The sequence below is a fragment of the Elaeis guineensis genome, chromosome 1 (genome assembly GCF_000442705.2).
Source record: "Elaeis guineensis isolate ETL-2024a chromosome 1, EG11, whole genome shotgun sequence".
In the NCBI taxonomy this organism is placed as follows: Eukaryota; Viridiplantae; Streptophyta; class Magnoliopsida; order Arecales; family Arecaceae; genus Elaeis; species Elaeis guineensis.
In genome coordinates, this window is record NC_025993.2 from 171,850,653 (window position 1) to 171,866,944 (window position 16,292).

General features: G+C 36.6%; 1 protein-coding gene across 2 annotated transcripts; it reads right to left on the minus strand.

Annotated features, from left to right (window-relative positions):
- Positions 1 to 5,494: 5,494 nt before the first annotated feature.
- Positions 5,495 to 9,231, minus strand: LOC105039588 (probable xyloglucan glycosyltransferase 5). Of its 2 annotated transcripts, none has more exons than XM_073248514.1 (5): positions 8,241 to 9,213; positions 7,680 to 7,988; positions 7,294 to 7,584; positions 7,093 to 7,206; positions 5,495 to 5,720 (listed from the first exon to the last, which is right to left on the minus strand). In XM_073248514.1, exons 1-5 carry the CDS (start codon positions 8,970 to 8,972, stop codon positions 5,655 to 5,657), a joined length of 1,512 nt encoding a protein of 503 aa, XP_073104615.1. In that variant the 5' UTR covers positions 8,973 to 9,213; the 3' UTR covers positions 5,495 to 5,654. The 2 variants fall into 2 exon arrangements, with proteins under 2 accessions (XP_073104615.1, XP_073104611.1); XM_073248510.1 differs by lacking the exon at positions 5,495 to 5,720 and adding an exon at positions 5,857 to 7,008 and having other exon boundaries at positions 8,241 to 9,231.
- Between the last annotated feature and the right edge of the window lie 7,061 nt (positions 9,232 to 16,292).

The window sequence follows — 16,292 nt, forward strand, 5'->3', positions numbered from 1 at the left end:
TTTTTTTTTTTCAGTAATTATAGATTCCATGGTAATTCATCAGCTCATATTCATCTTGAACTTCTGTCTTAAGCTGTTTATTTTACGAGATACTCATGCATAAAATTAAAGGCAAATGAATGCTAATTATTGAAGTTTTTGTCCAGTTGCTGGCTAAGTTACATTTCTTCTCTTTTTACCTAATCTAATATCATTGCCCTCTTTCTTCTTTTATATTCCTAGTTAGTGAACTCAATATTGTTATCCTATTCACCAATAGCTGTTTTTCATTACTTCTTTACCAATAAACAGTTCTATTTTCCTGGCCAAGTTAGTCAAAGAGGTCTCTATAAAATGGTTAGACCAAGTAGGTGACCCATCGATTGGCTTTGGCCAGCTTAGGGCTTAGATGACTCTGCCTATAGTCAAATTAAACACCAATCAGTGTGCCAAAATATGAGGGTTGTGTTGGTTTTCACTTTAATATCATAATATGACCTATCCAATGTGAAATGAAGAAGAAGATATCAAAGACAGCACTTCCGTGGCTCACACTGATTGTGGACAACTAACAGAAGCCAGTGCTGGGTATTGGCCATTGCAAAGTGAAATCCCACCAGAAGATGATGGTGACAATTATCTCCACCCAATTAACACTCCTTGGGTGTAGCTGCATAGCTTTCTTTATAGAATTTGGTAGCAACTTTGTATTACTCCAATGTATTCCTTGTTAGCCCGCGGGCTGCAAGTTTGATTGGTCAAAGAAGTAAGACGGAATATGGTTGAGAACTTGGGGATATGAATGGAGCAAATTCAGAATGGAATTTTGCTTGAAGTCATGCTCATATTCTTTTCTTTTAATTTCCTTTCTTTTCTTTTTCTTTTTGAGCATACATGAAGACAATTATGGGTATCATTTGCCTATTAAAATAGATAATTTTTTTTAAACTTAGATACAGACATGGGAGAAAAGGTAAGAAAAAAGGTGGGGTCCAGGGATTAGTTATGTTGTGGGTCAGTTTTAACAGGGGTAACAAGTTATGGGTTCAGTTATGTTGCCAAGGATACTTGGACAATAATCCATGCGAGGTTTGATTGCTTTGGTCCCTATGTCTCCTTCCATGATTTGTTGACCTGCCTTTCACCATGGACCACTCTATTCTTCATTCTATTACTCCATATGCTACCCGGTTGTTGTGGATATCTCGGAATAATAGAAATTTTCAGAACGGTCCTTATCTTATTGCTAATCAATCAATGAGGCTGGTCTCCAAATATTATGGGTCCATCGTTGATGGCCCTGTTGGCAACATGTGGTACTGGGACACTTCTAGCTTGAGTAGCTTCTCTTTACCTTGTCCTTTGCAGTCTTTCTCCGGTTAATTGGGCGCCCCTCTTCATGGGTTGCTCAAAATTAATTTTGATGAATACCATTGGAGCAACCATGGTGGTGCGATTATGCTATTAGAGTTCACAATGGTCAAGTTTTCATTAGTCGGTTCAAGGAACATCCCAACCACCTCTGTTTCAATAATTGAATTGAAGGTACCTTGGGAAGGGCTCACTACTGTTGTCAAGGTTTTGCAATTTCATGGGGGTTACCTGAGAAGGATACTCATGTACTGTTATCACCTGGATCAATGACATATCGTATGTCACAGCTTACAGTCCCTTTCTAAAAGATATTCAATATCTTATAAAGAATCATGTGAAAACATAAAGAATCAAGGAAACTGTTTAGATTGCAACCGCGACGTGCAAATATAGGGGCAGTTGATCGGCATCCAAAAGCATCTCCGGAAATTACTCCCTATCGGAGAAGTGGTGCCAAAAATGGTGGGCATTGGATTTTATCGTATATGTGGCAATCCAATCCTTAATTAAACCTTATCTGTCTTTATATATATATATATATATACACACACACTAGCACTCAATCCGCGCAATGTAAGAATTTAATTGGTAATAATAATAATATTTTATATTACAAATTATCTTTATCAATTAATCTCATGATAAAATTAAAAGAATCTTTAAGAGTTCTTTTTTCAAAGATGACCTCTTAAATCAGTGAAGATTGCTGTATTTAGTAAATATTTGTATATTATTTTATTAGTATTATATAGATAGATAAATAGATAATAATTTAAAATATTTTTTTATTTTTTTATTATATTATTTGTGTTTTTATTTTTTATTAAAAAATATAAAAATAAAAAATAAAACTTGATATGTGGCATTACGAGGGGTTATCTTATAATCTTACGTGTCAAGATAGAATACCAACCTTAATACCTGTATATCACTTTACTATTATTATATAGATAGATTTAAAATATTTTTTGCTTTTTATCATACTATTTATATTTATATTTTTTATTTAAAAATATAAAAAATAAAATTTGACACATGGTATTGCGAAAAATTATCCTATAATTTTATATGTCAATACAGAATGCCATCCTTAATATCCATGTATCACTTTACTATTATTATATAAATATAGATTTAAAATATTTTTTATTTTTTATCATACTATCTATATTTTTTATTTCTTATTAAAAAATATATAAAAAAAATTTGATACATGGCATTGTAGGAGATTATTCTATAACATTACGTGTCAACATAGAATGCCATCCCTAATATCTGTGTATCACTTTATTATTATTATATAAATAGATATTATTATATAGATACTATTTGTACTTTTATATATATATATAAGAGGGTTAGACTAGAATCAAATTAATCGAATTTGAATACAGATTCGATCAGATCAAAACTCTATAATAAGAGTCCTATATCAATAATCCAAGTCGTTGAATGAGATCTACTGTTTTAAAACTGTTTGTACACAAAAAAAATCGTATGATTTAAAGATCTCTAGTCCATACATCAAGTGATCAAAAATTAGACAGTCTAAATAAAACTAAAGTAGATGTATTTTTTGATCATTTGATACATAGGCTAGGGTGTTCAAATCATATAATTTTTTTGATGTATAGGATTCCGATTGTTCATGATCTAATCAAATCTAAATTCAAATTCGATCAATTTTATCTAAATTTGCTTTTATATATATATATATATATATATATATATATATATATATATATATATATATAATTTTATTATTTTTAGCAAATATATATCACCAAGAAACTCCAAGTAAACTAATTCTAGGCAACTTTCACTCCAAATCTCATTTAAAGCATTAGTTTCTTGCATTCCAAGAAATCTCTTTTCAAATTTCCAAAGTTACTCTCAAACTTCTGTTGTTTACCCATGCTCATTTCCCTCTCTGGTACCCAGAGAGAAAAAAAAAAAAAAGAAGAAAAAGGCAAGGGTGGTGTCTCGCTTAAGTTCGCTACGCAGCTTCACTTCAAAAAACTTCTGTTTCTTTTATCAAAAAAAAAAAAAAAAAAAAATTCTGTTTCTTACAGAAATTCTTTTAGCTTAGGTAGATATAATTATTCATATAAGTTATTTTCTTCTGATTTAGGCCAAGAAAATACTTAACAAAAAGGCTCCAAATAATCCAAACGGCGTCTTCTCAGTTCCGACCCCACAGTCATCGCATGAAGATTTGGTGAAAGTAGAATTACAGCATCAAACGTCACACCGTAACCTCTTTGAGGCCATTGATTTGCGGATGTGTGCGTGTATGAGAGAGAGAGAGAGAGAGAGAGGGAGACTCGATACGCCAAAGCAGTCCACATGGGTAATGATTATCCATTTGCCAGGCCTGGAACCCACACCTTGTCATCTATCACGAGTCCTCTTCCCTCGGGCCACGGAAACATTAAAACAGGGGAAGTCTCAGTTACCGGTGTCTCTGTTTCAAATGCCCTCCTGACCACAATCTAACACAACCACCGACTAGGGATGGAAGCGTATCCACCCAAAAAGGCAGATGGCCCCAGTTCATGAACTGGTAGTCTCTTAAGTGCAGCTACAATGCCCCGCTAAACGCAAGCAAACCATATCTACAGTAGGCCATGTTGCGGATATTTTGTCTTGGATGCAAGGGGTCGGTAGGTTGCCCGTCGATCTCACACCCGAAGCACGTGCTTCTTGCCTCCACCGGTTCATCACTCCCATCGTTTTGACTCATAGCAAAGTGGTATCAGAATAGGCTACATGGCCATGTTCTTCTTTACTTGCTCCAATCATGGAATCGTCTCACCGAAAACTAGAGGTCGTCGGCAACATATCCATCGGACATGGGTAGCATGCCTTTAGTCTGTCCTGCTAGACGTTGGGCCTGTCCTACTTTCTGCTAAAAGATTACGGACATTTGGTCGTTGCTACCGGTAGTGGATGTACTTGATCCCAACGTTCATCAAATGGCTAAGCTTCGGAATCTCCTTTTGCTTGCTTTTAGCTAAAATGGTTGTTTCGGTGTGATTGGTCTCAATGTGTTGTATAGGAAATAATAATCTAAATATTGGTTTGATTTCTATAGTGAAAGATCAAAAAAAAAACCTCTCCAGATGCAAGGGTAGGGCCGCATCCAGACTACAATGGTGGGAGCCTCGTATAATAGGTCACCTTTTTTTTTTTTGTTTAATTAAACAAGATCAAAGGACTCAATTAATCCTCATCTTTGGGGCAAGTTTTGCCAGGTGTGGTAAAGGTATTTTTGAGGATGCAACCGTACTGACCAGGCTGAATTCATAAACAATTGATTTTGTATGCACGTGCACGACCCCCAAGGGAAGGGACGGGGAGAGAGAGATCTTTATCTACGATATAGTGATTATATCAGAGAAGATTAGATATACCTCATACTTGTTATTCCCTTTAAATAAATAAGTTCTGGTTGGATGAACAAAGAAGAAAATGATGGCCTGTAAAAATTTGGCATATTCTAAACTCATCATGAGAAGAGAATTGGAAGCATTAGGCAGCTATGGTTTCTTATGAGAGGCGGGATGGAGAGTTGCAACTCCATCTGGCAAAAATTTTAGTGTCAATGCCTCAAGAAAGCTTTCATCAGTATTCCTTCGTTAGTTTTCCTTCCTATTAGCTTCCAGGACAGTTAAAAAGAACCTTATTTCATGTATCCTGCTTTTGTTAATCCCAATCAATCATTCACTCATGCATCCAAGATTAAAAAACCATCCACATCATCAGTAGCAGATAAGAAACTTTCACATTTCACAAGTATGCAAGCTTATAAGTTGTACATTGTTTTAGCCCCGGTATTCATAGGTCCTAATAACCAAATATAATCTGAGACGGTAGGATATGAGATTACAAAAAGACATTACTATTATGCACTTATATACTCATACAAGGAGACCGATCTATGTATCCGTAAAACTTACAACTTGAACAAAACAATTTAGATGCAACAGCCAGCAGGTCTCTGAACAAGATGGGCAGTATCCCCCACCGATTTCTGATCCACTTCCAGATTCAGCATTGGTTGGCAGCAGGGGCATGTGATGCCCATGGAACAAACAAAGCTGTTGGCAGCATCAACAGCTAGAGAATTGCTGTTGGCATTCAATGCCAATTGAACATTTTTGACTTGCTTTGAGCCCCATCCTCCTATGTGAAAGCCAGAGCAATGGCATGTCAGAATTCTGTTATGCTCTTCTCACAGAGAGATGCTCTGAGTGGGTCCATATGCTCGAGAGCTCGGGGCCCTTCCAACCCTCCATTATTCAATACATAATTGACTGGTGGTTGCTATTAAACAAAACCTTTGTCTCTGCCGACAATTTCTCAAGCTATAACCAAACAGTCATGATCAGCCAAAAGGAACAAAAAGGGAGGGAGGGAGAGAGAGAGAGGAGAAAAAAAAGGAAAAGGCAGGCAAAGGGAGAGGGGCAAACAAAACCCATTGAAGTAATTCAGCAAGAAATATCTCTTTCAACTTTAGAATAAACTGAATTAAATCTGATATATATGCTGTTACAAAATATCAGTATAATTGACTGGGGAGCTAGAACGACATACTCTATCACCATTTCAAAAGTACAAACGGAACCCAACTGTTTCTCTCTTCCCTTGGGTCCTTGTAGCTTCTTCAAATACAAATAAGCCAAGTCTGGGTTGCAAGCCATGCTCGATGACCCAGTCATGTCTAAAAGAGTATTAATTTAGAGAAAGGAATGAATGCCTTTGTAGCAGAGAGACTCAAGAGTACAGAGATTGACAAGAATCTTATACAGGACTTGAGATTGTCTTATTGTTTGGGAGGAGCATCCTCCCTTAATGCTTCTGAAGAGAAGAAGTGGAAATCAATAAGAAATCTTTTAACCAGACAATCCTAACTTACCCAATCTATAATTATATGTCTTTTTTTCTCCCATTGAAGTGCAAATTGGATGATTGAGGAAAAATGGGTGGTTTCCACTTTTTCCTTTGCTTCCCCTTGCATCAGCTCATTTGCTCCCCAATTAGATCAAGACCGACAAGAAGGAATGACCCCCCCTGGAAGAGCAGAAAATAGAAGTGAATTCCCTGGGCAGACAAAAGACTCCGTGCCGCCGCAACAAGGAGGAGAAGAGCAAGAGACAACTCCTTCTTGTATATCTTGTTGGCCTTCTTAACTGGAAGTGGAGCCTTCTCTTGCTGCTCCTTCAATTTGTTCAGCTCAGTGAGTTCACTCTCAGAAGATCCTTTATGGAGCTGTAAGGTCTTTGATTCCCTCTCTGCTGCGGCCAATAGGTCTGATTCTGATGACCTACCAGCTTTCTTAGTAACAACCCACTCATATGAACTTCCCAATTGGAATAATCCAGAGACCATAGCATTAAATTTGGTCACAGACATGGTGTTCTCAAAAAGGAGGTATGGCACAATGAATGGAAAGGATCTTGGGGCTGGAAGAATGTTGAGGAAGGACATAAAAACAGGCACATAACAGATTACCCAAACAGGTAGCTCGGCCTCTGGAACAAACATGCTTAGAGGGAGGATGATGCAAAACAATGTGAAAGAATAGAATGGAAGGATTAGCTTCCTCAAGAGAAAAAATAAGAGGATTAAGTTCGCTTTCTTCCCCATGGATATCTGCAATGCAGTATCAATGGATTTCTTCAGAAATTTGAATTAAGAAACAAATGGAAAATTTTATTTTCCAAGGAGAGGGCAAACCTTGGAAGTTATAATTGCTGGAAGGCACAAACGAAACAGATGCATTGGACCAGAATGCCACCGGTGTTGCTGTTTCCGGTAAGCCTCGTAAGACTCAGGAACCTCACAGAGGACCTGCAGAAAAATCTCTAGCATTAACCCGAGTGCACACTAAAGTGGAGCTAAAACATGAGAATTATAGCTCAAAATAATTTTAAATACCTTGACATCATTCAAGAAGACGAATTTCCAACCATTGAGGTGGGCACGAACCGCAATATCCATATCTTCTACTGTTGTTCGCTCGAGCCAACCTCCAGAATCCTCCAAAGCTTTGATTCTCCAGACACCGGCAGTCCCATTAAAGCCAAAGAAATTCAAGAAGACGCCGTTCACCTGCTGCTCCACTTCGAAGTGAAAGCAAAGGTTGATGTTTTGAAGGCGAGTTAACAAGTTCTCATCCTTATTCACAAAACTCCACCGTGCCTGAACTAGGCCCAGCTCAGGATTTCCCTGAATCACATGTAAAATGGATATCTAATGAACTGAAAACACCAAGTATTATTTGGAAACAAACTTCATTAAACTGGACTGTTAGTGAACAATACCTTAAAATGTATAATTGTTTGCTTGAGGAAATCAGGGTTTGGTTGGAAGTCAGCATCAAAAATAGCAACATACTCGTAATCCTTGACATACTCACAGCTCATGGCAGACTTAAGATTTCCAGCTTTGTAACCAGTCCTCACCAACCGATGCCGATAGACTATGTTGACACCCCGCTGGCTCCATTTTGAAACCTCCGCTCTGATTAAAAGCTTAATGGCCTCATCATCAGAGTCATCAAGTACTTGAATCAGTAAACAATCTTTGGGCCAATCAAGCTGGCACACAGCAGAAATCGATTGCTCGTATACCTACAAAAAAGTAAAACTGAGGAGTCTCTATCTTGGAACGCAATTCTCCAAGTCATGCCAAAGCCATTTGAAAACAGTATAATATATTTCAGAATTTATAGAAAGAATATTTGTAGCGACATAAAGATCCAATCGAAGAGACCAATTGTTTGAATTCAAGTGCTGACCAAAGAAAACAATATGTACGTTTTTTTCATCAAGGAAAATACAAGAAACAAAAGAATTATAGAACTAAGAGGTAGAGTTCATTACCTCCCTCTCATTGCACATAGGAATCTGAACTAAAACCATAGGATACTCCGAACCATCATCCGCTTTGAAAGGATCTCCCTCTATCCTTGGTTTGATCTTCTTGAACTTGATCCAGAAGCATCCAAGGCACAAGATCATGCGATCCACGGACTGTATGATGAACAGAATGATACATATGCTGGACAAGACCTGAATTGGGTAGGCAATGTACTTAGCTCGGAAGGAAAGCCATGAAAGGTAGGCCTTGTGCATCCAACCCTGGATCTCTATAGTTTCCGGTATGTGAAAGCTCTCCGGCAAATGCAAATCGGGCTTCTGGAAGTGCCATCCTTTCCAATAAGCAACAAGCTCGAAAGCCAGAGCTATCAATGACAACACCAAGAATCCCCTGATGAACTTGAACAGAAACCGGCCTTTGCCAGGCTTCTCGCGCTCCGTGGAGACTCCACGCCGGAGAAAGAGTCTCTTCTTGACGGCGCCGAGGAGAGCCCACAGGGCGGCCGCCAGCCAAGCGACGCAGCCCACAGCACGGTGAGCCTTGAGGAGCAAGACCCAAGTGAACTGCCTGGCATTCTTCCCACGGTCCTTGTCCATCGATCCAAATGCCTCGGCGTCAGGGCCGTCGATTTCGAGAACCGAGTAGTTGGGGTTCTCCATTGTCACAACCACCGGCGTGCCGCCCTTCCTCGAGTCCTTCGTCCACCAGTCCGAAAGAACCAAGCTTGGAGCCATTGCTCCTTGCCCAAGAATATAAACCGGCAGCCTAAACAACGAAAACCCCCTAATTCCCCACAATGCTCTTAAACCCTTGCTAGTTCAGACCTCAAAATCAAATTTTTCCTCGAGTTACGACATCAAAATCGGATCTTGCTGCAGAAAACCCAGAGAAAGTTTCCAGGCCCAATGCAGCTAGTGAAAAGAGTAGGAAGAGACCAAGAGGAGCTAAGACTAGGGTTTCGTTCCTCCCCTGATCTCCAGCCCTCCACAAAACTCCATTGTGGGGAAGGAATCTGCAGTTGTAACTTGTAAAGCCCCAAACCATGTGGGTATTATTCAATGTCCCAAAAAAGTAAGAAAACAAACTCTTCCCCTTCTTTCAACTTTTCCAAATGTTACCATGGGTTGAGTTTGATATTTTCCCCTTTCTCTTGTGTCAAAACTCTCAACCACACCCCAAAACCTGATGCCCACCGAGGAGAACCTTGCAATATATAGTGAATCCAAGTCAACATATGACGCCAACAACACCATAAAAACGATTTAAGAAGTTTTGGTCATGAACAAGATCAGCTAAACAGAGCCAATGGAAAAAGGAATTGAAGAAAGGTGGTTGGGGTAAGGTTTAAGGAAAGGAGGAAGCTTTCCAGTTTACAGAAGCAATGAAGATTCCAATCTTCTAAGATGTTCTCTGTGCTTTGAATCCAAAGTTATAAATAACTAAAGAAACTCCAGCATCCCAGCTGTCTCCTAATATAGGAATGGGTTTGGTGAGAGAGAGCTTTTGGGAAGCAAAGGATCAAATGGATTTCCTTTGCCTTTGCCTTTTCATTTAGTTTTTTTTATTGGTGAAATTCCTTTTTTTTATTTTACCTGTTGCTTTGTTTCATGTCGACACTAACCAAAGTAAAGATGTTGAAAGTTCTCCCTTTATTAACAAATGAACATATCCACATGGTTTGTTTGCCCAGATCCATTGCTTGATGGTGATGGAAATGCTAATGGCTCAGTGTGTAGTTTATGGCACTGTGAAACATTCAATTTTAGATTGCAATGTTTGATTAGTGGCTTTTTTTTTTTTTTTTTCAACCTTGGGATTGAGGTATTGCACTAAATTCTCTTGTTTTTAAAGAAATCATTGAATTGTTTATTTGTATTAGGAGGCTCACCTAATCTTACCTAGAAGGAAGAGAATTCTACTTCATCATCTTGAACGACAATTTCACCACCCTCAACAACAATTAAATAAATGAAAACTAGTAACTGCTTGTCTAAATTAAATACCGTCAAGTGGTTATGCACCTGCCCTTTAAAACAAATATATAACAAGGCAATAAATTATTTAATTTATAAATAAAAGATATGATACAAGTCTCGCACTAAAAAAAAAAAGGTTAACAGCTAGTGTGAAGCTTTCATATTAACCCCTTTTCAATGGGCACATTAGCTATCTAACCTTTTAACATGAGGTTTTTTCCCCTTACATTATTAAATCATGATTATCTGTAAACCAAATGCGTTACCCTCTGAGATCATGACATTGTCCTGTATGAGGGTCAACGATCCCATCCAAGCCACTGATCATGGTGGTCCAAATGATGATGGATTACTAGCAAACAACACTCCAAGAAGCCAACTGATGGTAATTGATAAAATTAATCATGGTTAGATGAAGACAAATAAGATAGATTAGTTTTAAGAGAATGATCTAGAAATATGTGGTGTGTGCTCGTTGTCTTTCTTTAAAAAAATTCCTTTTTGTACATTGTAGGAGGGGATGCAAAGCCTAAGTTTTAGCTTCTGAAAGCAAAAAGTTAAAAACAGGAAAAAAAAAGTAAAAAAAGGGGCTGAGAGTCTCCAATAAGCTCGTTGTTTTTAAGCAACTGCCGCTGCATTAATTTAATAGGGCATCTTTGGGAAAATAATGTAAGGCATCATCACCCCATCATTTAACAGTAGTGTATCGATTTCTACTATTGTGGCCATTGCAGTTATAATAATAGCCTCCTTTACTTGATGAATAAAGAATTATTGGTTACACTTCCTGTCGGGATATCTACACTCTTATATTTGTCATTCTTGTGATTGGCTTTTAGAGATTGAAGCTAATAGAATCATTCGCATCATCAAAGCATGAAGCAACCAACTTTCCACCAAGTAGGTTTATAATGCAGTGAATATTTTTTGTATTTGATAAAGTATTTATATACCATCATTGTATCTCGAAAATCTTTTTTTAAGTCAAAATCTTGTTATGATTAGAAATCAACATAATAAACTTATATGGTTAGTACTCATCTTGTTAATGATTTGGGCAAAGGCATGATATAAGATAATAAAAAACCAAGAAGATCGTCGGCAAGTCTTTATTCATTTAACTAATTAACCTAACCAAAAAAACTCCAATCAAATATCAAGATAGCTAAGTATCAAAAAGTCATTTTGACGAACTCTCTCCAAAAAAAAAAAGAAAGAAAGGCACACAGTGGATAGAAAAAGAAAGAAGAGGAACAAATACATAAATGTATAAACATACAAAGTATACTATAATTCTTCGATAACCATTGAAAGCCATACTGATCAATGGATATGATTGGCTAATTCAAGCAAAGTTTAAGTAGAATGCAAGTTCGCAAATTGGTCCTCTAGAAGGTGAAAAAAAATAATCAGCATATTCGAATGCCATATGCACCGTCATTAATTGGGACATAGAGTGAACAGCCCAATGACAATTAATGCATTCAAGCCTTTTGCGATGCATGGGAGTGATCAGTACCCAAAATCTTACTCACTGAATCGTGATCGTTAGATCTAAGAATTTATGTTTATCTAATGGGGGACAAATGATAATATAACTCGTTAAAAGATTTGGAATATTTGGGAAGCTGACAACAGATCAGACGGTTTAGGTTGGTAGTCTTTATCCGATAACGACACCAGCTATGAAATAAGAGGACCAGAGCTGTTTGTTCCTATGGACAGCTGGAAAGAAGGGTACAATCACAGTTGTTTATTTTTTAGTAAGAAAGAAAAAACGGATAAGTCCTTCCTTGGGTTTTGAAATTTAAATACTTCCGTCCTTTTCTGAAAGAAAAATGCCCCGTCCGTATATTTTAGCCAAGGGAAAAAAAAAAAAAAAAAAAACGCCCGGAGTTGCTTACAATACATTGCATGACTCACTGCAGCCAAAACTCTTTTCCATTTTCCATTTGTGAGCTTGCAACAGAAGTAACGGTCATTTTCCGTAAAATGGGTTTATTTGAGAACAAAATAGTTAGGCCTGTGATAATTATTTTTTCAAAAAAAAATTATATAGATGAAATGAATATTACAAATTATAACTTTACACAGTGGATATCATAATGGGATAATAACTAAATAATTGTCATTAGTTTCTTTACCTTATTGCCAATGTTTGCATATGTTATATGCATAAGAAGTATGATGAATGGCTGTGCCCCTTTCATTTATTTATTTTTTTCATTATTTATGTAATATATTAAATATGTGACTAAATAAATTATCTTTAACTAATCAAATATTAACTCAAATAGTAGAATTTTTGTGACTAAGGCTGCAGTGGTGGGACTATCTATATCCTTGTTATTAAAATTGTAGAATATTCTATTTTGCTCGGTTGTTGTTGTTGCATGAGAAATATGCATGTAATTCTTAAAATTTGGTATAAATTTATCAAACAATATAAATACTAAATTCTGATTAAAAGAACATAATCATCCATGATAACTCTTCTTTATATTCAAAATATGAAATTATAGTCAAAGTAAATCGTAAATTAGCCATTCAAAGTCAGTGCATATAAAATTGATTTATCTTTTGAGCAAGGACCTCTTAATTTTTTTTTATTTTTTTCTATAATATGACCGTCAATCATTGCACAATCACTACATGCATAAAAACATGTGAATATGAAATCAACAAAAATATTCTCAGATGTCTTTCAATCACGTTCCATTCCACATGTTTGATCATCACATGCTAATCTTTTTATGGTCAAAATATGAGGTTTATAAAACAAAAATTAGCCATAATTTATTTCATAATCTAATTAATTTAGATCTATTTTTACGTATAAAAAAAGTACGACAGTCCAATCAAGATTAGCATGTTAAGCTAATAGACATATATTAATACAACTCAATTTTGGCACTTGTAGGAAGAATGGATTGTTATAAATCTATCATTCAATTTTTTTTTGCCCCCTTAAAGGAACAGATGGACCTACCATAAATTTTTTGAGATTTAGAAGCAATATTTTAGAATCTATATTTTTTTGATAATTAAAAAAAAAAAATCATCTTTGTATATAATTTTGTCTTTTCTTTTTTTTCTCTCTTTCCTATGACCTGATTCTTTTCCTTTTTCCCACGCAAGATTGTCCTCGGAGTGTGAGTACGATAAAACATCACATTGGGCTGATTGGTTGCCTCCGACCACGCATGTGATGCTGGCGAGACATAACCCATGGTCGCATCCTCGCGCCGACCGCTCTCGTGCACAGTGGCAGGAGCCGCTTTTTCGGCGATCGAGCAGGTGATGGGATCGGAGGCCCTCGGACCGTCAAACTGGTGCTGTTTCTAGCATTCCTGACATTTCCCAAAGACGCAGCAAAAGATGGCCGCGCAATTTAGGGACAATTTGAGCTGCACGACGTCGCAAAGCCACCGCGACGGTGACCCCGATGTGGACTCAGGGGATCGAACCACGTTCACATCTTGAGTCCAAATCACTCCAAGCCCAAAGTATCCTTTCATTAATCCACAAGTAGATCTTAGTAGACATTCGCTGGAGGTCACAGGGCCCGGCAGCACGCGTGAAGGAAGGAAAGCTTACAGGTGGAAATTTTGGGTCTGAATCCAATCCGCCGCTGTTTTTGGAGGGGTGCCCGTGATTCTCCAAACCGCTAATCGTGGCATGACTCCACCTTATATGCCGCTGTTTCTCATAACGGCTCCTCAAATTTTTGTTACTTTATAATTATTGATCTTTGTATGACTACGAGAGTTTCCTACTTCTCTGAAGTTTGGGGCCTTCTACTTTTGTTGTATATTGAGCAATGTCGTGCAAACAAACAAACTTGTTGAACGCTCGGCAAATGTCATCTTGCACTTATAAGAATTTTATGGAAACATGAGTCAGGTTGGCAGCCCTTCGTCCCATACGTGGAATATAAAATATTAGATGTGACCTAACACAATATTTATTAGATTGAGTGTGCTGATAAGATTATTTGTCCACATAGCTTCATGCCTCATGGAGAGGTATTTTGATCGGATGCTGACAAAAAGACGATAGCAGTAGTAATCCAGTACATGCTCTTTTAGATATAAGTCACTTCTCCATACTGCCATGAGATGATTGACATGAGAAAGAATACTCTTTTCATGTAAGGGAATCAAGGATGACTATGCCTTAATAAGGGGCAAGAAAAAAAAAATCAATATGATTTGACTTATTAGTAGAGTTCATACCAATTTTCTTTTTTGTGTCTCCAAAATTATTCTACAACAATAGATTAATTGGGGCAATAGTTTTTTTAATATTTTCTTGCAATATATCTACACCAAGAAACAAGCACAAAACCATTTGCAAATACCGGCATATGGGATGCCCATAATGCATACGGGATTCCCATGATGCAGCAGTTTCTAAGTGGTGATAGTAATTGCCCAATCTCATTTAAAGGAAGGAAAAACTGCAAAGAAAGAAAGATATATGTTCCATGAATAAAATAGAGAGAACTCTCTTAGGTTGCTAGGGTTCAAGAGTCCTTTTTTCTTACTCCACTATTTCTCATAAGCTTTTAGATTATGAAAAGTTAGTGTCTTCGTATTGATTACACTACGGACTAGTCAGCAAAGCAGCTAGAGATCCAGTTGGATTGAAAATTCATAAGATTGGATTTGACTTAAAATTTAATTTCATTCTTCAGCAAATAAAGATTTTTTTTTTTTAGTAACCATAAAATTAGGGTTTATATAATTATGTTGAACAGCAAAAAAGCTTTGTAGTGTTTCCAAATTCCATAGGTAACTTGAATTTTGTACTCTTGGACTTTCCTTGATTTTCGTCTACTATCTTATCTCAATTGAATGGGACATTTTGTTTGAATATCAAACCTATGTAACATTGCTATGATTAAGTGTCTAACCCTTAACAGGTGTCATGCTTAAGAAAATATCCTTACTCATTGGGTAGTGTTGCAATTGAAACTTAGTTTGTGATAATCTAGAGATGAGAAGCGCTCTGATTGATCTATTACACTGAAAAATGAAGCACCAGAGAGATGTTGATCTTCACACAAAAAAAAAAAAAAAATGCTGGATTTGACTTTGGTCAAATAATCAGATCCCTTGAGGCAAATATGACATTGGAAACAATAGGAGAAAAGAAAAATTCTTTGTGCGCCGTGGGCAGTACAGAAAATCTGACATGGAGTGCACCATTTTGTCCGATTGATCTATATAGCCACCACTTTCTAATGCGCATATAATGCCTGCAACTTCATTTTTCATTTCAAATTTTGAATGACGAAAATGTTCCATCTTTTTTGAAAAAATTATGATATCCTGTGGCATATTATGATATCGTGCATCAAATTATAATTTTCTGTACATAGGATATCATAATATGGTCCAGAAAATTATGACATCATAATATGATCCAGAATGTCATAAAATGGGAGGGATATTTTTGTCCAACTATTTTTCAACGTGTATTTAATACTTGTAGTGCTGCTTTTTCATTAAAAAATTTTGAATGATGAAAATGTCCTTGTTCTTTGAAAAAAATTATAACATCTTGTGGCATATTATGATATCCTGCGTCAAATTATGACATCTTGTGCATCAAATTATGACTTCCTACGTGCAGGATATCATAATTTTTTACAAAAAGTATGGACATTTTCATCATTCAAAATTTCAAATAAAAAAAAATAATTGTAAGTATTAAATACGCATTGAAAGGTGGTGGTTACGTGAACTAATGAGATAAAATGGTACATTTTACATCGGATTTTCTACACCACTCATGGTGTACAAAAAATTTCTCTAGGAGAAAAAAGAGAACATGGGATGGAATAACCTATGATATTGGCATTACTAGGATCCTGAGCTCTTTCTATGAATGAAGAGCTCTTGTCCGTCAGATTTGTACTCTTCAGAGTCTGATTCTAAATAAAAGGTTATTTATAGGTTTTTTTTTTTTTCAGATCAATATGAAAATAGGAGTTCCACCCTCGCTAGGCCACATGTTGATCTATGATAGGCATGTCAGATTTTTGCCACATCAAGCAGCTTTACAGTTATTGTT